Genomic DNA, 25,373 nt, shown 5'->3' on the forward strand with positions numbered 1-25,373 from the left:
AGGGTACCCTAAAAAAAATCACCCTATGCAAAGCAAAAGACGCCAGCGTTTTTTTGGGACTTAGAAAAAATGTAAAGTTTTTTTGGACCATCCTTATCTACTCTATTGCACTTCGCCTGGTCTGAGGTGGCAAAGTAAAGTCTGTTGCAAGAGGTAACCTTCACGAAAATCTACAACTTAGTGAATTAGCATAGTTACGGCCCTTCGCCAGAGCGCAACTTCGCCTGGCGTAAGGGTGCGAAGTAGCGCTAGAGTAGATACACTTCGCTAGCAAATTTACGCCAGCACCTGTTAGTAAATCGGCGAAGTGGCAAAATGACGTCATGCTGGCGAATTTTCGCTAGCGTTAGCCACTTCACCCTTTAGTAAATTTGCCCCTTTGTAGTTGGCCATCTTAAATATATTGCAATATATGGACAAACAATCCCTGTTTTGTTTGAAGAGGAAGGCATTTTTAGTAGCTTAAGGCACAAAATGTTTCAATGTCCTTCATATATTGATAATGAGTTGAGTGAAGAGGACCTCTTGTATTTGTAAACTCTTACTATCTAACTGCTAGTTAGATTTGCTGTGGATGCTGGCAGTTTTATCTATAACAACTGGAGTGTGAGAAATCTTGCATCCATTGTTCAGCATTTGTAACTTCAGACAGATTTGCTAGCTGAAATATGCAGTTTTATAAAAAAAAAAAAACATTCAGCGCTATGATCATGGATCCTGGTTTACATGTAGGGTTGCCACCTGGCCGGTATTTTACCTGCCTGACCGGTAAAAATTATGCTTGACCCCAATGTAAATATACAGGAATATACCGGTATTTTTTTCCAAAAAGGTGGCAACCCTGTTTACATGGTTTGTGAAGGCTTAAAACATGTTGCTGTCACTTTAAAGATGTGTGACACCACCCCTACTAAAATCTGGTGATAAAAACATGATGCATATTACAGCGGACCATTTTTAGTAAAATGAATGTGTTTCTTTAAAGAAATAGCCTTTTTAAAAATAAATATTGAATTGTTGGATTCAACTTAAATGAATAAACGTTGCTTATTGGCAAATTACAGATGTTTACATTGGAATGCTATTGCACTGCATGCTAAAGAAAACTTTACTTTTGCAACAAACTGGAACTGTGTTTGTAAGGAAAGATTTTTTACATGAATAAATGTCCCTCGGTCTTAAGTTTTGGACATACAATGCCCGTACTTTCTGTAATTTAATTAAGATAAGCTGTTTGAAACAAGTCAGATAAAATGTTATAACAGTTAAACCTATCAAGCCTGAACAGTCTGTTCTGTACTGCTGATACTTTTATGGCTATTGGACCAAAAGGTGTTTTGCCTTCCATACTTTTCCCATAAAATGTATCAGAGGAGAAACACTGCCAATTAATGTGCGTCACTTCTAATTGACTTGATTGCAGATAGCCCAAAGCATGCCATTATCACTGAAAGTGCAGGCTGTTGAATTCTTGGGGTAAAAACATTTTACATGACTATTCGCCATCTACCTTCAAACTATTCTATTGATATCAGTAGTAGGTTATTTATGCTGATTCCCTGCACAACCTACATTCCCCAGGGCAAGTAGAAACTATTCGTTCATAAAGTTTATAGAATTGGTGCTGGATTTTCTGAAATGCGGACTAAATGAATAATGGCATTTTCATTTCCTGGTTTTTCTTGCCCTTTAAATCTGAATCATCATTCTGATAGACTGCAGTATTACACAGAGTACCAAAAAACCTGTATCCCATCATGTTTTGTACCATTTTCACGCAAAAATATTTCATGTTTTTACTAAAAAAAGCAAAAAAAATGAACATGTAAATGCTTTATTATGTTTACGATTGGAAGCCAAAAATAAGGCTACAAAATGTTTGATACCTGTTGTTTTGGTGAAAAAATATTATTTGTGCTTTTTTTATTTGTGTACAGTGTTTTTAGAGGAATAATATTTATTAATCCTTACTCCAAGCTGGTCTGGGAAAATTTGGTAGAGGAAAAAAGAATGCCTTAGTTATCTCTGCCCCATTTCTGTTGATCCTTCACTTTATAGTGCACTTCTCCCTCATTATTATGAATTTCCTTCCAGCGTATTTAGAATAATCATTGTAGCAGAAGGCAGGACTAATTTAGTTCCATTTGGTTTCCCTATCCAGGGAGAAAACATCTTGATATAAAGCACCTCTATTTAATGGGTATCAGTTGAAGGTTATTCATATTATATCAACAACACAGAGATTGAAGGAAGTATAGGGAGTCAGAAGGACACCTTGCTTTAAGCAAACCTACCTTTCTGCACATCCTAAATGACTTGGGTCAGTGGGCTTCCTAGATGGCCAGAGTTGGTTATTAGGTTCTATCCATGGGGCAAATTCACTAAAGCGCGAAGAGGCTAACGCTAGCGCAAATTCGCCAGCGTGACGTCATTACGTTTCTTTACCGATTTACTAACGGGCGCTGGTGTAAATTCGCTAGCGAAGTGGACCTACTCTAGTGCTACTTCGCACCCTTATGCCAGGCGAAGTTGGGCTATGGTGAAGGGACTTAACTACGCTAATTCACTAACTTGCGGATTTTACTGAACGTTACCTCTTCGCCACCTCAGACTAGGCGAAGTGCAATAGAGTGGATAGGGATTGCTTCAAATAAAGTTGAAATTTTTTCTAAGCCCCAAAAAACGCTGGTGTCTTTTCCTTTTTCAAGGGTGATAGGCTGAAAAAGATCGTTTTGGGGGGTACCCTCCTTCCCCCCTACATTTCCTTACATTGGCACCTAAACTATACAGTGGGCACATGTATATGGCAAAATAACAACTCTATTTTATTTTATGAAGTTTTCCCTGGCTTTTGTAGTGTAATGTATTTGCTGCTACGCATATGTCCATTGTACTTTAACTTGGCGCCGTATGCAAATTAGGCATCGCTTGCCTAACTTTACTTTGCTTGACGAATTAATGCTAGCACAACTTCGCTGCCTTTCACCTCCCTGTGCGCAACTTCGGATTTTAGTGAATTAACGGCGCCCTGGCGAAACTTCGCCTGGTCAAGTGTCGCGAAGCCTGTGCTAGCGCAACTCCACAGGTTAGTGAATTTGTTCCTATATATTTACATTTTTCACTTCACTATTGTTAATAAACAGCACTCTTGACTAGGTTTCAAAGGAAATTATTGTACTGCAAAGAAACTGGCAATTTCACTATTTATTGGCTTGCATTATTCCATTATCCTATTTTACCTATGCATCAAGGCAATTTGCTGGGTTTTAAATTTGTGAAGCCTACAATTATTCTCTTGGTGAAGTGGGGTAAAAGGGGCAATGTACCCTCCTTTTCAGTATGAGTTTAACGAATAGGAGTTTTGGTCAACTTAAAGGAAAACTAAACCCTAAAAATGAATGGCTAAAAATGCCATATTGTATATACTCCACTTATTGCAAGGGTCTAAAGTTTCAGCTTCTCAATAGCAGCAATAATCCAGGACTTCGAACTTGTGACAGGGGGTCACCATCTTGGAAAGTGTCTGCGACATGTACATGCTCAGTGGGTTCTGAGCAGCTGTTGAGAAGCTAAGCTTAGGGGTTGTTGCATATTATTAAGCAGAAAATGAGGTTGTCTTGTAATATAAGCTGATGCTACAATGATGAATATTAAATGCTGATGCTAGTTGCACTGTAGTAATTATCTGTATTAATTACAAATCAAAGACACTAGATCCAAAAGAAAGAATGTGAGGATCTCCAATAATCAAGAACAAATATTGTTTAAAAAAAAGTAGAAAATTTATTAGAACATAAAACCTAACGCGTTTCGTGCCTAATAGGGCACTTACTCACAGCCTATGTCCTAATAAATGTTCTACTTTTTTTTAAACAATATTTGTTCTTGATTATTGGAGATCCTCGCATTCTTCCTTTTGGATTTTGCACCTTGGGACTGAGGTGAACTGTGAGTGAATCTCCCTGCTATTTACTCAACCATAAAAAATTTTTGTATTTAGAGTGGTACCACTTATATTGAATATTTTTCCTTGTGGCAGCACACACTCCCATTTTTCTAAATTACAAATCAGCCTTATTTGGTGACATTTCTATTCTATGTGTACTGTATATTGTGAGTTGGTCCCTAAAGCTCAGTAAGTGACAGCAGCACAGAGCATGTGCAGTGTATCAGCAGAAAAGAAGATGGGGAGCTACTGGGGCATCTTCAGAGACACAGATCTTTACTGCTAAAGGGCTTTGGTTGTCTTGGGTTGGTACAGAAATCAAAAACATAATGTATACAATTTCTAGCCTACTGCTTTAGTAAGCCTTTAGTTCTCCTTTAATTTTCACCTATTGTTTTAATTTGGATATATATGTTTTTTTATTATTTCTTGCACTTTACATTCTACTTCCTGTTCAAACAAGCACAATCACGACAAATCACTGTAGCCCTTTATATACTGTACTGATACTAATCTCAAAGAGTAACAAAGGCAGCAGCTGATGGAAGGCAGGAGTTTGTATGTTATTGCATTGTTACAATGGGGTGTGATGAGCGCTTTTTTGCGAAAACAATGCACTTTCTGAGATAATGAGTCACAGTTCACTACAGAGACATAAAAAAATTCATAAAATCTAGGATTTATCGTATACATTTGCTTTCATTTTGTGGTTGAGATTTTATGATCGCAAAAAGAGAGTACTTTATTCTCCTAATGTTGTTTTCTGTGATTTGTTTTACAGATATTAATTATAAAACACAGCTAAATAAAACCTATCTTGATGAGCCACTAATTATAGAGTAAGTATGTGCCTCACTCTTTGTGTATCTATGGATTTTATACATCTTGTCAGTTGTATTACTTTATTTTTACTGAAGAATGGCTTATCTGTTATCTGCTAGGTAACCTCTGCCTTTTCTCCTTTTTTCCATCTAAAGGGTAAGGACACACTGGACGATTTGTCGCCAACGTTTTTAAAAAGCAAATCGCGGCGACATATCGCTCGTTTTGTCTCTGAACAAAACCAAATGAAAGACGCCAGCTCCTGTGCCCACAGCGCGTTTGTGAATCGCCTGTAACTCCAAAATGCACTGAGACCCTTTTCCGAGCGATTTATCATACATAGCATGTACTAAGAAAAGCACTGAAATCTCCTAGACACGCACACACATACAGATAAGTAGCAGCAATTGTATTCAAATTACAATGCGAACGCAATGACGCAAGAACGCAAGCACGTAAAGACGCCAGGTTACAGCGGGAAGCACAAACCGTTTCCGGTTTGGGTGGAGCACGTACCGCACAGAGTAATGGGATACAAATCGCTCTGTGCCAATAGTCGCTGTGACTTGTCTGTTCAAAAAAGATGATCGTCTTGTCGCCGCGATTTACTTTTTAAAAACGTTGGCGACAAATCGTCCAGTGTGTCCTTACCCTAAATGGCTGCCCCATTGCTACACAGCAGCTTATTTATATAACTATAGTTTTTCTGAAGCAAACACATACTTTGATACACTTTCAGTTTTTGATGTTACTGTTCCTTTAAGTGATCTTCATCAATTTTTAGGGCTATGACAAACATGGAGATAAATTTGCTCTACCTGGGTGACAATCTCCTGAAATTGCTTTCCGACCGTCAAAAATGTCAATTGCTGTTTTGCGAAGTGGCCCGAAGTTGCCTTGTGAGGCAGCTAGGAAATCTGTATTCAAATGCCCATTGGCATATTGTTTTACTTTCTCAGAAAGCTATAATCCAGTTCATTCAGAGAGTCCATAAATAAAGGCAATGGGCAAAATGTTTTATCTGAAAAAAATGTATTGGCTTAACTTCACTTGTCCTTAGTATTATACTTGCTATGCATTGCTTCAAAATAGACGAGGTGTTTTAATCCAAGAACTGTTTATATCAAATTAGGAATCCGTATTCCATACCCTTTTCACCTTGGCTTTTCATGTAATAGTATGGAATAAGGTTTCTAAGCCACAGTTCTCATGGTTTAGCAACAACTACATCTGTACGCTAGAACAGGTACTGTTGAAATTGTTCAACCATTCGCTCTATAATATTTTCATTACCCCCCCCCCCCCTCTTTTTTTTAAAATATTTCAGCTTTAATGGGGATTTGATTCCTGACATATTTGGTGTCACTGAAGAAGGTCCAAAGCCTCTAATTATATATGGAGGAGGGTAAGTTTAAATACTATTTCTGATTTGTGTCATAAACATTCTGCCTTCCATATTCTTATGGCACACTTAGCATTTCTCAGACAGCATATATTATGCAGTGAAAATAACGCCTGATAAACCACCCCATGCAACTTGATGTAAATGGAACGTGCTGGGCATCTCTTATGATAGGTGGTTTTCTCCAGCAAACACTCAAATGTGCATGTTTGTCACTAGAAGGCTATTGGATAATTAGTTATGTGCTGCCAGATAAGCATATGATTATTAATCACAAATTTCTTTTTACAGACAAATGCAGAGTTAGTACCCATAAATACATATAGATTGCCATCTCATTTATCTGAATACAGTTGTCTTTTCTGGATTGCATGAGTGCTAAACTGGCCATAGATGTACAGATTTTAGCCTCACTTCATAAGAACCATTGTACGGCTCAGTCTTCCAACTATCCAGATTAAATACAGTAGTAAGAACAGATCAGACAATGTTCTGGCCAAAACAGCAATCGTATGAAAGTTATGTCTGACAAATACTAGTGACAGTCACCCATTGATATTGTCAGGCAATACATGCAGTGATATTAGTGTTAGCCAACAAAAACCGATCACCATGGTATGAAAAACGCCAAGGCAATCAACACTTAGTTTGAAAATTCTATGGCCAGCTTTAGGTTAATGCCACACTTGGCTGAAACTCGGTCTGCTGAAAAATGCAAGCCAAGAATTCGTCCCTACACAGCATTTAGCCCCTTAGCAAGTTTCAGCCCTATGTGACATTAACCTAAGACTATGTAACAGGCCATTTGACCACTGAGGCCAACTGGCAGAAAGCTGCTGCAGTCTAAACATTCATGTACCACTGCATTATATTTATTGCAGTGAATCTCCTCACTTCTGATTTCTCTGCTAATGTTTCCATTGGCCCATAATGCACAAGTTAGTGGGGCTCTGTTTAAAAGACCAAGGGGCAAATTCACTAAACTTCATACTTGCGCCAGCGTCCGCTTCGCCACACTTCGCCGCACTTCGCCAGGCGTATTTTTGCCAGCGCTACGCAAATTCACTTAAATCCGAAGTTGCGCTCAGGGGAAGCGTAAGGTTGCGAAGTTGCGCTAGCGTTAATTCGCCAAGAAAAGCGAAGTTACGCTAGCGATGCTTAATTTGCATACGGCGCCAAATTGAAGTTACAATGGAAGTATACGTAGCAGCACTACACAAGCCTGGGAAACCTTCAAAACAGCAATTAAATTTTTTTATTTTGCCCTACACATGTGCCCACTGTATAGTTAAGGTGCCATGAGTTAGGAAATGTAGGGGGGAGCCCCAAAAATTTTTTCGATCTTTTTCAGCCTATCACCCATAAAAAAAGAAAAAACGCCAGCGTTTTTGGGACTTAGAAAAATGTTTAACTTTTTTTGAAGCAATCCCTATCTACTCTATTGCACTTCGCCTGGTCTGAGGTGGCGTAGGAAGTCTGGCGTAAAAGGTAGCGTTCAGAATAATTTGCACGTCAGTGAATTTGCGTAGTTACGTCCGTTGCGCAAATTCGCCAGGCGTAAGGGTGCGAAGTAACACTAGCGAATTTACGCCAGCGTCCATTAGTGAATCTGCGAATTAACGAAAATGCGCTACGCTAGCGAATTAATGCTAGCGTTCGGCGATTCGTCGTTTAGTGAATTTGCCCCCAGGTCTCTGGGCAGACCCATCAATCTATAATCACAAGCAGGAGTCATGATTGACTTTCATTCAGGGGTCTTCTCCAGTAGAAAAAACTTTCCTCTATTCAGTGCTTTCAAGTCACGGGATAGTTGCCTCATAGCTGCCCTAAGAAATGAATTGTTTTGGGTGCCGATTAACCCTAATCATATTTTTCAAGCACACACAAAATGTGAAAAGCAGCTGCTGATAGAATGTATGAAAAGGTGATTTTCTTACAGCGGCATCTTTTTTTAAATGTTTATTCTTGTGTGTCCTCATTTTGTGGCAGTAGTTCTGCTATAACCCTTGTTAATACAAATAAAATAAATGGTTATTGTGCAGAGCTCTTGTAGTTTACTCAAATGAGAAGAGTCTTCCGATGTTTAGCAATGCTTCCATCAAAAACAACAGCAGATGAAATGTTTGATTGTGGGTCCCCTGACCTGGTGCCCTAGAGGAATGCTCCTTTGTTCACTTATTAAAATAGCCCTTTATAGTACAAATATGGTATTGGCATAGGCACCATTTGATATGTGAATTGTGTGGCAGAGGCATGAGTAAAGCTTTAGGTATTTCTACATGGGTAAAGATTGCAAAGATGAACACATAAAATTATTTGGATGAACTTAATATTTTCCATACCTATGACTGTTTTAAATGTTAATATTCTTTTTCAGGAGTTTATCAGTGACAACAACACTGAACACCAAACAAAAAATGTTTACACCACATTCCCATGCCTTTGTAGATCTGACTGCAGATTTTACAGCAGGTAGGTTTGTTTACAGCACTTGTCTCGGTTGCCAATAAAAGCGAGTTTATGGCGCACACATAAACGGAATGGGTTGTTTTTCCTTCCTTACATTGCTTATATGCTTGGCATCTTCTCAAGCCCCCAATAATGATACATCCCCACCCATGCACCCGCCAATCTCATTGATTGTTAGAGAGTAAATGTTCAGGACCAAGACAGAAAACCTTAGAAAGGAAAATAAAGATTTTAAATGGAATATTGTTCTCAATTGTCAAGGTAGTATCTGACAGCTTAGAATAAACATTCATTGTAAGAAGCTGTGTAGCATGTCCACTTAACACTATTATTATTTATTTATACTATCTACTACAGATTCTGAATAATACATAGGATAAAAAAGGCAGCAATTTAATTGCAGCAACAGAAGCCTAGCCTTTGTCATATATTAGCTACTGAGTAGCGGAATGTCACTATGAGTTTCCTGATTCTAGTAATGGTAACATTGCCTCTTTTCTCTGTAATTAAAAGTCACAGCTGCAAAGTCTGTAGAAATAACAAGTCCTGACAATATGAATAGCTAGTTGAAGTCCAATATAGCCAATCACATCAAATTCTATGTAATCTTTGAGCCACATTTTTGTTTAATTAAACCCTAGAGCAATCACAACTCATGGCACAGCAGATTTTAGCCACCTACGAAGAGTAGGAAGTAAACAATGCACTGGGAGCTGAAATTTCATGTTGGACATTTTGCCGACTGTGTATTTGAAATGCGCAAAAACAGCCAAAATATTAAATTTACTGCTGCAATAGTGTTAAGGTGCAATCACCTGAAAACCCTGCACATTTTGCAACCACAGGTCACCTTAAAATTTATTTTACTGTGATGTAGGCACAGACTAAAATTATATAATATTTGAAAATGGTTTGTGATTGGTCTTTAGGTTAATTTTTAGTTGGTTCACTATTATTTTAGGTGTACTCAAACTTTAAATACATTGTACTGATGTGTTGTTTTGTGTTGGCCCTACAGTTATCAATAACAATCCAAAGTAAAATATTTTCACAGATCCCATTGAAAGACACAGAAAAATTAGTTTTTAAAGGGATACTGTCATGGGAAAACATGTTTTTTTTTTGTTTTTTTTTTTAATCAGTTAATAGTGCTGCTCCAGCAGAATTCTGCACTGAAATCTGTTTCTCAAAAGAGCAAACTGATTTTTTTTATAACTGACATGGGGCTAGACATATTGTCAGTTTCCCAGCTGCCACAGTCATGTGACTTGTGCTTTGCTAAACGTTAGTCATTCTTCACTGCCGTACCCCCTCCCTTTTCCCCCCCAGCAGCCTAACAACAGAACAATGGGAAGGTATCCAGAAAGTTAATAAATATTGATCCTTTAGGGTAAGACCACACTGGGCTTTTTGGGAAGATTTGATCGTCTGGCGACTAATTGCCTCGTCTTTGCGGCGACCAATCTCCCCAAACGCCTTCCCTCACTCTGCGCCGGCTAAAATGAAAAAACGCCGGTGCTAATCACACGTGGCAGTTCGTTTTCCGAAGTCGTCCGAAACGAATCGCCACATGTGATTAGCGCCGGCGGTTTTTCATTGTAGCCGGCGCAGAGTGAGGGAAGGCGTTTGGGCAAATTGGTCGCCGCAAAGCCCAGTGTGGCCTTACCCTTACAGTTGTAGAAACTGTTGAATGTTGTTTTTAAATTGATACAAAATTCAGACATGGTGGGCACACACACTCGGGCAACTTTGGGCGACTATTGAAAATGCATAGCCGCATGTGCATTAGCGCAGGGCGATTTTGTGCTGTAGCCTATGGGGAAAAGACGCTGAGGCAGTTCGGGGAGATAGTCGTGCAAAAGACGTGGCGATAAGTCACCAGGTGACAAAATCTCCCCGAATCTCCTCGTCTGGCCTTACCGTTAGGGTTAAAAAAATAGAAATTCATATGGTATGCTTCATTTTAACAACAAACATATTGCCAATTATTCTCTATAATTGTTTTTTTGTGTCTTCATTTAATGAGGCCACAAATTGGTCCTTTGCTTTTGGATATTTATGGTCAGAGGACTGAAGTGCACTTATTTATGATTATATAGCACCACTGTATGCACAGTGCTGTACATTTCTACAATACAGTATTACAGTGCAACACAGTAACAGTATAAATAATAAACAAATGTTGCAATAGCTAAAAGCAAGTATACACTTAAAAAAAACATTAAATGGCTCATGCATGTAAACATCAGAGGAAGGAGGTACTTTGTCTATACAAAACTGTGGTAAGCTAAATCCCTTTAATTACATTAAATCTGTTTACGCATATAAGATCAAATAATCATTTATTTTAAGATGGAGGCTTGTCAGCAGAAGAAAGTATTTATTGGTGGAGTTTACATTTTTGTAGAAGTGCTCAAGAGCCGGTTATATGAAATCTTTCTAGTTATATGCATGCTCTGTCAGAGTTTAATATGGGATTAAAGCACAATAATTGAACTTGTTAAGGCCAGTGTTTATGTTGAGGCAGAAAATCGTTGTTCGCAGTGTATTGTGTTTGCACTTAGTGAATTTGTTATTGCCCTGGCATGGTTTGAGCTTTGGCTGAAAACATCTATTTTTACACATTGCTTTTATAGTCGAAATTGGAGCTTCTGTTTGAATTGTACTGAAAGTGTAAACATACAGTATTTGCAATCTCTACAGTATGCTATGATTGCAAGTAATTAGCTTGCTGGGAGCAGTGCCTCTCTTCCAATTATTTGTTCTGCCTTTGCCTTGTCTTTTGAAACAGAGTGTGTGGGATGAAGAAACCTATCTTCACTGCTGTTTGCTTTCTGCATCTCCCTTTATAGCCTTTTTACTAAAGGCATTTCTCCTTGTTTTTCCTAGGAAGTAATATTGGACAAATGAGAGCACCGTGTGAAAATATTTTTTTTTTTATATAAAACTGACTTTCCCTATGTGGTTTGCAGAGAATGTTAGTTATTCACATCAGTCCTTTCACCACAAGAGCTTTCAATCTAATTTCCCTCTTACATACACAATAACACCCACCCACACTAGGGTCATTTTAACCCGATGTAGCTTATCAGTTTATCAGTAGTTTGTGGGAGGAAACCCACTCAAAACATTGGGGGAACATAATATCTCTACATACAGTATGTTTAGTTTAGTAGCAAAGCCAAGACCGCAATATAATAAGGCAAAATTGCTAAACACTGTGCCTGTAAAGATTTTATAATATAATAGTGCTAGAACATGTTTTACAACTCATCACCCATAATCCCTTTCTACAGCGTATTTGTTTGTCGCTTGACAAAGGGTATAAAGTATAAATGTGGGTTCTACATCTCTTACATTGCTGCTTTTCACATCATTGCAGCAAATTGCACACTTAGCAGCGGTTCTGATCTGAAGAGATTTATTCATATTTTTCTCATTTTTAGTTTAACCATTTAAAAACTGTTGCTTTGTAAGTTGAATGGGGTTTGAGTACAGTGTAAAAAATAACGAGATATATGTATCAGCTGCTCAGGAATTGCAAAATGGGGTTCAATAAGAAACACTGCAGTAACATATATGTATTTCACTCATACTTATACTATTTTATCTGCTTCTCTATCACCTGCTATAATCAACCTAAACGTCAGAGCAGTACCTTTATACTTGAGTATTTTTGGCCAAGAATAATCTGTAGAAATGATCAATGTGCTTGTCTACAATTTTCTCAGGTGAAGGATTTCAATTAGCAGATTCTTGACTATTATGTACACATTAGGTTACATAGTCTAATATATTCTAAAAATTAGGATATTGTCATAGAATAGCACACATTTTATTTATATCATTATTCTGTATCAGTAATCCTGCTACGTTGGTATTTCTACTGACAGGTAACCTCTCATCATTATTTAAGTCATATTTTAAAATGATAAATATTGTACATTTACAATTTTTAGCTCTTTGCACTATGGGTAAATGCATAAAAATTACCCATGTTTGATTAGAATGGTAAATTACTAAAAGCCCTGGTTAATTTTCCTGGCAGGTGATTATTGCTTGAAAACTGTCAAGAAAAGTGCTGGTGCTTTCAGATGATTGCGAAGTGAATAGGGGCAGTTTTCAGTGGCTTGTTCTGGCCCTCAGAACAGCAAAATACCCATCTTAATCCTCATATTATTGCCCTTAATGTGCACAATGATGTACCTTATGAGATTATATGTGTATTGAAATGCTATGGTGCCATCAAGATTTTAGCACATTATAAGAAGGAATTCAGCAAGAGCTTAAAGGAACAGTAACACCAAAAAAGAAACCTGTATATAATAATAATGTACTGTTTTCTGCATTGGTAAGATGTATGTGTTTGCTTTAGAAAGCCTACAATAGTTTATATAAACAAGCTGCTGTGTAGCCATGGGGGCAGCCATTTAATCTGAAAAAGGCACAGGATACTTAGCAGATAAGAGAGACACTGTAGAATACAATTGTATACTATTATAGTGCTTATGTGTTATCTGCTATGTAACTCAGCTGCTATGTAACTCTGCCCCATGGCTACACTGCAGCTTGTTTATATAAACTATAGTAGTGTTCCTGAAGCAAACACACCAGTTGTACCATTTTAGGGCAACATAACACTATATTTAAATTACTTTAATGTACTTTCATTTTTTGATGTTACTGTTCTTTTAAGGGAGATGAAAAGCTTAATTTTTTAAGTGATCAGAGACCTGCACTTTACTGTGGGCCTGTCAGTTCTATGCAATGGAGTGTATCACCATCCCTCAAGGATAAAGGTGGCCATAGGCGCAAAGATAAAGTCACACGAAAATTTGTTTGGTACAATTTTCGGATGGTGTGTCGATTGTCCCAACATATTTGTACCATGGTGATTGGTCGTTTAGTTGATTGGACTGGTTACAAGATGTCTGTCTAACGATAATATCTCTGCATGCATTGACGATATCAATGGGTGACTGTCACTAGTATTTGTCGGACATAACTTTCTTACAATTACTCTCATGGCCAGAACATGGTCTGATTTGTTCTTTTACTACTGTATTTAATCTGAATGGTTGGCTGCAGGTTGAAAGATTGAGCTGTACAATCATTTGTATGATATGAGGCTAAAATCTGTACATCTATGGCCATCTTAAGGCATTACTTTCTCTCTTAGCATGCTGGTGTCTAAACTCAGGCTGGAATAAACCATTTTGGAGAGCAAAGCTTGTATAAATAAAAGATGGTGACATTCAAATAATATTTCCTGTTTTATTTGGTTTTTATCATTTATAAGTAGGTATACATCAAATCCAGGATTCGTTTCAGAATTTTGCTGAGATTCAGCTTTTTTTTTAGCAGGATTCAATCAAATCCAAGTGCCTGGCCAAATCCTTAAAAACAAGTGGCTTTTAGTCACACGAACAAGGAAATTGCTTTTTTCTTTTCTTGTCCAACCCAAACCGTAACCCTAATTTGCATATGCATATTAGGATTCTTAATCGGTTCAGAAATCTGACAAATCCTAACATGGATTAGCATGTTAACAGGATTTAAGGAGATAAACTTCCTTTGTATAGTATAAAACAGGTTTTTAGTGTATATTTTTGTATAGTATTTTATTTCAGCCCTTGTAGTAAAATGATCTTGTTAAAGTTATTCTTTAGTTAACTTTAACATTGCAAAGACTTTTAAAAAATGCAGGTATTAACATTCCAAACGGGTTTTTTCTTTAGCCATAGAACAGCTATTACAATGCCATTATGTTAATGTTATTGTAAATCACGTTTTTGGAATTACTTTATTGTTAGACTGTATCTTCTTTTAATTCATTTAGTTACTATTTAAATTAGATTTCTAATGTTTCTATTACTTGAAACAAAATAGTTCTTTACAACCTGGGCTTTTACGTGGTTATGTTTAATTAATAACTATTACAGTCTTGTTGAGTGAACAGCCAACTGTTTACTGCATCTGATTGTAACATTATCTTTTCCGTATTAACTTTCCGTGTCTTGTGCTGCCAAATTTCAGTGTGTAGTTTGTGTTGCATAAGCCTTCATTACTCTAAGTCTAGGTGGGCAAAACATTTCATACAATGTCCCATTACCAATCACATATAGTTATAAAATATCCATGGTGCGAAGACTTCTTCTTGGGAGTGTGTGTGTGGGATGAGGATAATATAACAAATAATAGTTAAACCACACACTTATTGCCAAAACTGTTTGCTGTAAATTATTTGCAGTTGGTAATAGATAAATTACATAAATGTCTTGTGTTTTTGACAGATCTGTTTCTTACTACACTGTCAGCTACTAATGAAATTCAGTTTGAGACATGGGAGAATAAGGTAAGAAGGCATCTTACTAGTGAAACACAGAATGGTGCTAAAACAAATGCTTTGTTGGAATTGTCATGTTGTTTGAGCATTAGCTCGCCTCCTTTTGCAACTGCAAGATCAATTTTTTTTATCTTGAACATAGCCACATTTGGAGGACATACACTGCAATTTTAATTTTGAAATGTCTGATGTTTCCTTACAAAGACACAATTTTGCAATGCAAAGATTACTTCCTTAATCTACAGAAACCAGTGAAATATTTCCAGTTCTAGGCATAAAACAGCCACTTAATATATTATACTTTGACAGCAAGGTTAATAGTAGTGTAATATAGTGTGAACAGTGTGTACTGGCATTCCTATAATATTACATAGTGAGAGCAAGGGTAATGGCATCTCCAGTACATTTTTAAGTGAAACTAGTAGGTGAAAGTAACAGTAATGAGATATTAAGCAGTAAGAACAATTGGTAATTGCATCCAAAGCACATTATTTAGTGAATGGAATCAGTAATGGCATTGCCATTTTTTACATTGAGAGCGGTGGTCCCAAACATCATGGGCATTATTCAGTGAATGACAGAAACCCCGCCACCCAAGCAGATTATATAGTGAGAAGTATTGGACACTGTGAAAGTTGTGGCATCCCAAGCAAGTTTACAGTGAAAAGCAAAGTGTTCTATCACTCCAAGTAAAGTGAATTATATACAGCAATAAATACAGACACTTATAGGCACATTTATCAAGGGTCGAATTTTGAATTCATGTGAGTTTTTTTAAAACTCCCATCAACATAAATTTCGAAATTTGACCAGTCGAAATTTATTAATAAAATCGAATTTTCTCAACTCTAATTCGATTTGAATTAGAAAAGCTTGATTCCAATTTAAAAAACTCTATTTGAGTTTTTTCAGAGATGGCTGCAAACATCACCAAATTGATCCCTGGAACTCTACCATTGACTTATACAGTAATTTGGCAGGTTTTAGGTGGTGAATAGTCTTATTCGAGTTCTTAAAGGGCCACAGTATGATCTCAAAATTTGAATTCAAATTAAAAATTTAATCAAGTTAATTGACAATTTCAATTTGAGAGTTTTGACCAATAAAAAAAATGTGAAAATTCGAATTTTCACTTCGACCCTTAATAAATCTGCCCCTTAGTGCACAGATACAGACATTTCATGCACAGCAGGTACTTGAACCCTAAGCAAAGGCAGTTTGTACTGGTCCCTAAAACATATTATATAGTGAGAGGAAGTGGGTAGTGGCACCCCAAGTACAAATTTTCAAAGTGATAAGCAGCGGCTACGGGCATATGATGCAAAAAACATAGATTGTGAATCAGTGTGTACTGACTACCTAATCACCTAATCTAGATTGAAAGGCTGTGGATACTCAGAAGTGGGTACTGGTACCTCAATCACATTATACACAGTTAGAGGCAATGGCTACTATCATTCCAGGCACATTATATACAGTGAGAGACAATCACACCCCTAAGTACATTATATACAAGCAACAGTTGGTACAATAAGCACTTTGCCCTCAAAGTATTTTATACTTAAAGGGGTGGTTTGCATTTATGTTAACAATTAAGTAGGTTATAGAATAAAACTTTGCAATTGGTCTTCATTATACAAATCTTGTATATTTTTGTGAATGTGTAAACAAAATATACTTACAAAGCATACCTGCTTTGTGCAAAATTTGTCTCTCTTAAAAAATGTATATCCTATACAGTTTGTTCAATTTGTTTAATTTTTTTGTATATTTGTATTTTATGCTTAAGTAAATTAAAACGAGAAATGTACACCATTTACGTAGTAGTTTAATGATTAAAGGTGGCCATACACATTGAAATTACAATCTTACCAAAAAAATTCATTGACTGTGAGACTTCAGATTTATTGGATATTTATTATTACTTATCTTTATATTAAGTTCCTCTCCTATTCATATTCCTTTCTGGTTTCTTAACTGCCTCTTGGTTGCTAAGATATTTAAATCCTAGCAACCAGGCAGAACCTCAGCGAATAGTTAAAACTACAAGAAAATTAAGCATGAAGACCAGTTGCAGATTACCTTTTAATATTGCTGTTTGTCTCAAACTATTATGAATAATGAATTTTAAGTTGAGCTACCTGTACATAGTGTTTTGGGATGGTTTTGCACCAATAAAAATAGAAGTTATGTTGATGATTCGCACACCATCAGTTGCTCTGCAGGACTTGCAATATGACTGCCAATTAATCCAATCAGTCTGTGTGTGTTAACAGGGATCCCACAGTGCTGTCAGCTGTTGTAAGAAGTTACTGTGATTTATTTTGTCTGCATGACAGTAGATTTAACAAAAAAAGCTTTTCCAGAGGACTTATTCTTTGTATAGCCTTGAGGCCAAAATTTTTTAGTCTAGCTTTAGTTTAAGAAGCTACCTAAATGTCTAAAGGAATAATAACTTGAAAATGTGTTTGCTTTGAATGATGGAACTGAGGCAATAAAAGTCTGTGGATAGTCCCCTCTAAACCTGCACCAGCTGTGACAAAACTGGCCAATACTGTTGGGTCCTCCAGACGCTTTCGCAGTATTAAAGCCCGAACAACCAGGCTGTGCGAAAGCTTTTTTCCGCAAGCTATCAGACTCCTTAACTCACTGCCTGTCCTCCCACTACATTCCAGACACACCTGAACTGTGAACTTAACTTTGTGAACCGGTTATTTATTTGCACAATTCTAAAGGTTTACACATGTATATATCCAATTTCTGCCAATATATTGCATATTTCATGTTTACATATTTATTGTGTATTTTAAAGTGCTTTTTTGTGATATGTACTAGCTGGAGCCACGTCTTCTCGTCTCACTGTATATTCGTATACTGATGACAATAAAGTTTCCTTTGACTTTTGACAACTAAGAACTAAGTTAAAGGGATCCTGTCATCAGAAAACATGTTTTTTTTCAAAACACATCAGTTAATAGTGCTACTCCAGCAGAATTCTGCACTGAAATCCATTTCTCAAAAGAGCAAACAGATTTTTTTATATTCAATTTTGAAATCTGACATGGGGCTAGACATTTTGTCAATTTCCCAGCTGCCCCTGGTCATGTGACTTGTGCCTGCACTTTAGGAGAGAAATGCTTTCTGGCAGGCTGCTGTTTTTCCTTCTCAATGTAACTGAATGTGTCTCAGTGAGACATGAGTTTTACTATTGAGTTTTGTTCTTAGATCTACCAGGCAGCTGTTATCTTGTGTTAGGGAGCTGCTATCTGGTTACCTTTCCATTGTTCTTTTGTTTGGCTGCTGGGGGGGGAAAGGGAGGGGGGTGATATCACTCTAACTTGCAGTACAGCAGTAAAGAGTGATTGAAGTTTATCAGAGCACAAGTCACATGACTTGGGGCAGCTGGGAAATTGACAATATGTCTAGCCCCATGTCAGATTTCAAAATTGAATATAAAAAAATCTGTTTGCTCTTTTGAGAAATGGATTTCAGTGCAGAATTCTGCTGGAGCAGCACTATTAACTGGTTCATTTTGAAAAAAAAAAAAAAAATTTCCATGACAGTATCCCTTTAAGCTAACATTTTTGCTGAATTGTGCATACAGCTGTGGTACATGGGATCTCACTTCACTGGTATGAGCAAAATAGTTTTGTTGCTGCATTGTCTGGGATTTTCAGCCAGTCTCACTCCCCTGTGACAGTGTACTATAACACCTTGCTGAGTTTTTTTTAAAGTAAATTTAAAACATGCTGTTTATTTATATACCACTTTTGAATAACTAACCTCCTGACTTGTGCTTTGTGTTTTAAGGGAGGCAACTTTACAGAATCGACACTAATTATGCAGAAGCCAAAGGATGTGAAGGTAGTTGGACAGTCCGTTTTTGCAGATTTTGGTAGGTTAATTCTAATTTTTTGGTTATTGACAACAATTCATATCCAATAAACATAGAAAGCATTTAAAATGGGTTATTTGGTCTAAGTATATGAGGTTTGATTTCCCCCAGGAGATTATCAATGTTGTTAAATGTCTCCCATAGACTCCATTATAATCATATAATTCAGATTTTTAAAATTGATTCCCTTTCTCTCTGTACTAATAAAACAGAACCTTGTACTTGATCCAAACTAAGATATAATTAATCCTTACTGGAAGCAGAACCCGCCTATTAGGTTTATTTAGTGTTTATAATATTTTCTAGTAGACTTAAGGTATGAAGATCCAAATTGCAAAAAGATCTGTTATCCGGACAACCCCAGATCCCGAGCATTCTGGAAAACAGAATAAAAAGCTAAATGATTAAAAAAACACAAATAATAAAAAATGAAAACATATTGCAGTTTGTCTCAGAATATCATTCTCTATATTTTACAAAAAATAACTCAAAAGTGAGCAACCCCTTTAATGCTATATACTGTATCATTCACATTACTCCCTGCACTAGTAGAGCTTACAAAATATTGAGCCGTAGAAGCAAACCTGGACAAACTCCTTGAAATAATGGCAAATATTAACACATTTAATAAGCACCAATATATTGTGGCAACTGAACTACTACTAGGAAAACTTTGTATAATGTATGTATTTGAACATATATGATGTGAAATGATGTTCTTTTTTCTTGTGTTATTTCTCTCCCTAAAAGAAAGTGAGCTCTTAGAAACGTAGCCTTTATTATGTGTGATAAGTAGGAATTTGTTGTTCTTATCCTAACAGTAATCCAAGGCACGTCTCCTAGATTGAAGTAGCAGACAGGTCATCAAGACTCTTGTGGCATCAGGGCATTGAGTTTTAACTATAAAAATTGGATTTTTCTTTCCTTATAGCTGCCCTCAAGTTGTTATGAAAGAATGAATTTAAAAAAAGAAAAACAATTTCAGAGTCATCATGGCTTTCTCTTTTTATCCAAGCTTGACAAGTATGACTATAGATAGTGTGTATTATTATGGACACCTTCCTCTTTATTGCTTTAAAATATAAAGTCCTGCAGATGTTGCTTGTGATGTTTGAGAGAAAAAAATCAATGAAAGTGTATCAACGCATCTACTCTAATTTCCTTGGGCCTATCCAGCCATTACACTCAAGCACATTTAGATGTTGTGAAGTGTTCTGTTATTCCATCCATGTTTCTTTTCTCTTTAAAACATTCCATTGATGTTTCCTAATATTCATTCCAGTAAAGAGTTGAGATAAATTTATTTGTTTGCTATTTTACATTTATCAATGTAATTATCAAAGGTCAACTTTTTGAGGTTTTTTCCTGCCTCGAATAAACTCACAACTCGAATGTTTGCTTATTTATAAAAAAAAAAAAACTAGAATTTTGCAAGAAAAGACAACTCAACCTTTAATAAATAACCCCCCACGCTTTGTCGGTATTCTCTGGTCTGCATTTTTATACCTAAAACAGACATCGCTTGGTTATATACCTCTGACTAAAGTTTAAAAATTCCAGAATTTCTGTTTAGGCATAGTCCATATGCTTATGGCAAAGGGGAATTGTCAGCATGAAGTGTTCATGTGATTTTAATGTGTTCTACAGAGAGGATTCAGAATGGTTGCCCCTAATGAATGCATGCATGCTTTTATACCATCAGGTGTAATATAGAAAAACGAATATATCTAAGCCAACAATTTATATGGTAAAATATGAATGTATTCCTATGGAATCTTTAATAATGTTCACAATTATCTTCATCAGTATGTATGGCAAATATCTTCAAATCCTTATTGCAAACCCTTAAAGCAATTATAAAGCCCACAGGTGCAGATATTAAATGCTGAATATTTAGCAGCAATTTTCTTACATATCACTCTAACAAAAAATCTGTTTCTCTGTTAAGCTGATTAATGATCTATTCAAATCAGTCATATCAAAAGTTTTACCCTTCCTGGTATTTTAAATTTCAACAACCAGCATCCTCATCAAACTACTGGCTGGCTCTGAATCCTCGAAAGTATAATTTGCAGCTGGAAAACTTTAAGCTTGGCAATAATGCTTTAAAAATGGAGTGTAAAATAGAAAAAAAGGGGCAGGTCACATTTTTATTTAACTATTGGACAGTGGTAACTTTGCATTATCCCTGGTTCATCATTTGTAGTTTTAGCTACACACATGGGGAGCCATATGGACAGAGGCAGACATATGTTTGGATATTTGTGTCTAATTGGAATTTGCATATTGTTCAAGTTAAAATTTGTCATTATACTTTGGTATATTTTGCAAAAAAAATCAATACAAGTATGGGATCTTCAGATGTTTGGGTTTTTCCCAGATAAGACTTTTTCCTTATTTTGGCTCACCATACACTTAATGCTACTAAAGCTTTTTTTAAAAAAATCTAATAATTTTGTGCCACTTCGTGAGTTGTGTAAAGTAGAGATGTCTAGTTGCTCAGAACATCTGCTGGCATTAGAAAAAGCAGGTTATGTGATCAAAATTAAATCAGAAACTTTTAACAATTCATATAACGTTTAGCATTGGATGAGAACCCCATAGAGGTGCCAAAATATTCCTTCAGCTGCTACACCAACATCTTAATAAATTGTGTTTCAGGGGCACATATAGCTCTGCCATAAATGACTGGCGCAATATTTGTGACATGATGTGCCGGGGGTGACTGTTCCTTTTTATACAACAGATCACTATTGTATTATTTGCAGGCAGAGGTGAGTGTATTTGTGTTTTGTTGGATAGTCTGTTGTGTACTGGGGGGCACACTTTTATAATATATATACTGGGAATACTCTGCCTTTTTTTTTAATCCAGGGGCAGTGTCGTGTTGTTTTCCATGTGATACTTTGCATAATATTCTCGGGTTACAGCGTAACAATTTATAGTAGAGGTCATACTATGTGCTAGGGTCACTGTGCCATTAGTGATTAGAGGCTACCATGTTATTATTTATGTCAGATAATATACCCCTGCTTTATTATAGGGATATTAAGTCTCACCTCCTCATAGACAGCAATTAATTAGTCTGATGACACAAATTTGAAGCATCTTATCTAAAAACTTTCCTTTAACAGATGTCAAAGTAACAGGCCTGGATCCCTTTTTAAAAAGTGGCACCACATTAGCAATTTACCAGTTTCTCAGCATAATTCCAGACCACAAAAAAATCCTGGAAGATTTAAGGGACACTGTTTTTTTCAAAACACAACAACTAATAGTGCTGCTCCTGCAGACTTCTGCACTGAAATCAGTTTCTTAAAAGAGCAAACAGATTTTTTTTATATTTAATTTTGAAAGCTGACATGGGGCTAGACATGAGGTAGGCAACCCGCGGCTCCGGAGCCTCATGCGACTCTTCATCCTGCTTGCTGCGGCTCAGTCTTGCAGCTTTGCCTGTCACGTTGTCTATACAGACCTCGCACCTGCTGGCGGCTTCTTGAGTGTGCGACCGCGGTAAGCTAATGGTTAGCTTACCACGGTCGCACACTCAGGAAGCCGCCAGCAGGTGTGAGGGCTGTATAGACGTCCCAGGAGTGACAGGCAAGACTGAGCCGCAGCAAGATGATTCATCACGGTCCTTACTGCGGTCACACACTCAAGACAAGAGAGGGAAGATCAGCATGGAGCTTCAGAAACAGAAGTCACATTAAACTGATGAGAACACTAGCATTTAATAGGGCTATTCAGTGTTTAATTTATATAAAAGAAGGCCTACACATACACACTTCTGTTTGTTGTATGCTGTTGTTGTAACAGCTTGAATTAAAAAAGGTTAAAACTTTTAAACGTTTATAAGCTGTGTTATGTTTTGCGGCTCCAGAATATTTTTCTTTAGTGGAAGAGGGGCAAAATGGCTCTTTTGATTGTAAAGGTTGCTGACCCCTCGACATATTGTCAGTTTCCCAGCTGCCCCCAGTCATGTGACTTGTGCTCTGATAAACTTCAGTCACTCTTTACTGTTGTACTGCAAGTTGGAGTGATTTCACCCCCTCCCTTCCCCCCAGCAGCCTAACAACAGAACAATGGGAAGGTAACGAGATAGCAGCTCCCTAACACAAGATAACCTCCTGGTAGATCTAAGAACAGCACTCAATAGTAAAATCCAGGTCCCACTGTGACACATTCAGTTACATTGAGTAAGAGAAACCACATCCTGCCAGAAAGCAGTTCCATCCTAAAGTGCTGGCTCTTTCTGAAAGCACATGAACAGGCAAAATGACCTCACATGGCTGGCTACACATCAATATTACAACTAAAAAAAACATACACTTGTTGGTTCAGGAATGAAATGTTATATAGTAGAGTGAATTATTTGCAGTGTAGTTTAGAAATAAAAACTATATCATAAAAATCATGACAGAATCCCTTTAAGTAAAGGGGTTTATCTAAGCTCAATAAGTACCCTTGGATGAACACCATGTGGTTATGGACCTTTGTTTACCTGTACATGTTATAGTCTTTTTGGATTTTCCATGTATCAATAATTATATTAAAATTTGGTCTGTTAAAAGGGAGACCTATATCTGGTTTCTTAGTTGTGCAGACAGATGAAAAATAACAGTTCAGAGTATCCAGAGTTTTCCTGCTCATCAAACAATTCACCTCCCTCTAATTTTAGGGGCCCAGCACTTTCTTGCTTATTTTTTTTATCTGTTTACATATTTTTTTTTAAAAAATGATAAAGAAATTACAAGTCAGAACTGTGAGTTGATGAGGAGTGGCACATAGATTTTATCGATAAAGCACTAGGCCTTTCAAACACAATTATGTATGAATTATATAGCCACCTTTATAAAATACTAGCCTTTCTGTCTGTCTGTCTGTCTTGTTACCTCTGTTCACAATTTTCCATTTCCAACCAGTCCAGTAAAATACCAACCAGGTGATATTTTCTCTTGTATATAAAGAAGGTAGTATTCTGTTGTTTTCACTTTTTTCTGTCTGAGTTTTGGGACACAGTATGGCAGAATGTAGTGTAACTTGGGGATCAAGCATGTCAACAAGTTCTTCTGGTCCACAAATCAAGGATTTCATACTTATACTTGCAACTACTTATATCCCATGCTCTACTATGCTCAACACTGGCTAAGCCACTTTTTTCAAAGATGAGTAACCAGCATACATCTGTTACTGTCCATGAAACACCGCATCCACCGTTTTACAAAACAAATATAAAAAAGCTTTTTGAATAATTTTATCAACAGTTTTTCTGATTATAAAAAAACCCCAGCTTGTATCTTTTTATTTTAATTCTTTTTTTTTTTAACAAATGTCTTATATATTCACTTTCTGTTGCTATGGTGATTGCAATATGCTGGTTAAAATGGCATGAAATATATTAAGCTTTATGTGCTAAATATTAAGATCATTTTTGCTTTAGATCTACCCATAATGACTGCGTTACTGATTATTGGCAGTAGCTCTTTGCTTGTGTGGACTGTACTGTGCAATGTTGTACAGAGTAGTAATGGAGTTTATCTTCCTCTCTTATTTTTGCTTTCAAACATTGAGAGCAGCATTTTGACTCTTTCTAAAGCTGCCATAAACTTGCACATTGGACTTGCTTGTCTGGCGAAGTCGCCAAACGAAAAGATCTTTGAGGTGGACAATATCAGGCTGATCCGATATTGGCCCTAGGGCCCACTGTTCAGCTTTCAATCACTGAAATGCAGAGGGCAATGCAGAATAGATTTTTAAATCTGTCCAACTGATATCTGTCCAATTTTCGGCCAGAGATTAGTCAGTGAATCTCTTCAGACGGCCCCATTCAGGGGCCAATAAATTGCCAACTTGCTCTGTTTACATTTGTCTAACTTGATCTGCCCTTCATAAAGCCATGCTGATTACTTCTAATAATTCCATTCTCTAGAGCAGAATCTTAAATGTGATCACTTAACAAACATTCAAATAATTTCCCCACCACATTTGTCAGACTATTTGATTTTTTCTAATCCATAGCCACCGAATACCTTATGAAGGTATGTAAAAAAAAAAATAAGAAAAAGTAACCCGTTTAATACTGATCTAGGGCCCCAGAGGGGGTGTGGTGGCCCGTGGGGTAGGAGCACCAGTGGGCCTCTTACACCCCAGTCCAATCCTATTTATTAACATTGGAAACAAACAGCACTGGTGATATTGCGCATAGCAAGCATGTTCAAATCTAATTGCTGTTTGTTTGGTATGGGCAACATCAGTGGTGATGTTTGTCTTCAATGTTAATAAATATGCCTCTCAGTGTACAGGTATAGGATGTAATATACAGAATGATTTAGACCTAGGAATTTCCAGAATTAGGATACTGTAATTTGAATAACCATACCTGAAGTCTGCTATAAATTATTTAAATGTTAAATAAACCCAAAATGTTTTGCTGTCTATATGAATTTATGCAACTTAGTTAGGATCACGCACAAAAAGGAATTTTTTTTAAAAA

The 25,373-nt window shown here is 36.7% G+C and overlaps 1 protein-coding gene across 1 annotated transcript in view; it reads left to right on the forward strand.

Annotated features, from left to right (window-relative positions):
- The window catches only part of itfg1.L (integrin alpha FG-GAP repeat containing 1 L homeolog), a 122,229-nt gene that overhangs the window by 12,840 nt on the left and 84,016 nt on the right, over positions 1-25,373 (forward strand). The window contains 5 exon segments of the mRNA XM_041590232.1: positions 4,728-4,785; positions 6,096-6,173; positions 8,548-8,642; positions 14,933-14,994; positions 18,796-18,880. Coding sequence (XP_041446166.1) covers positions 4,728-4,785; positions 6,096-6,173; positions 8,548-8,642; positions 14,933-14,994; positions 18,796-18,880 — 378 coding nt within the window.

The sequence above is a fragment of the Xenopus laevis genome, chromosome 4L, assembly GCF_017654675.1.
Source record: "Xenopus laevis strain J_2021 chromosome 4L, Xenopus_laevis_v10.1, whole genome shotgun sequence".
Lineage (NCBI taxonomy): Eukaryota > Metazoa > Chordata > Amphibia > Anura > Pipidae > Xenopus > Xenopus laevis.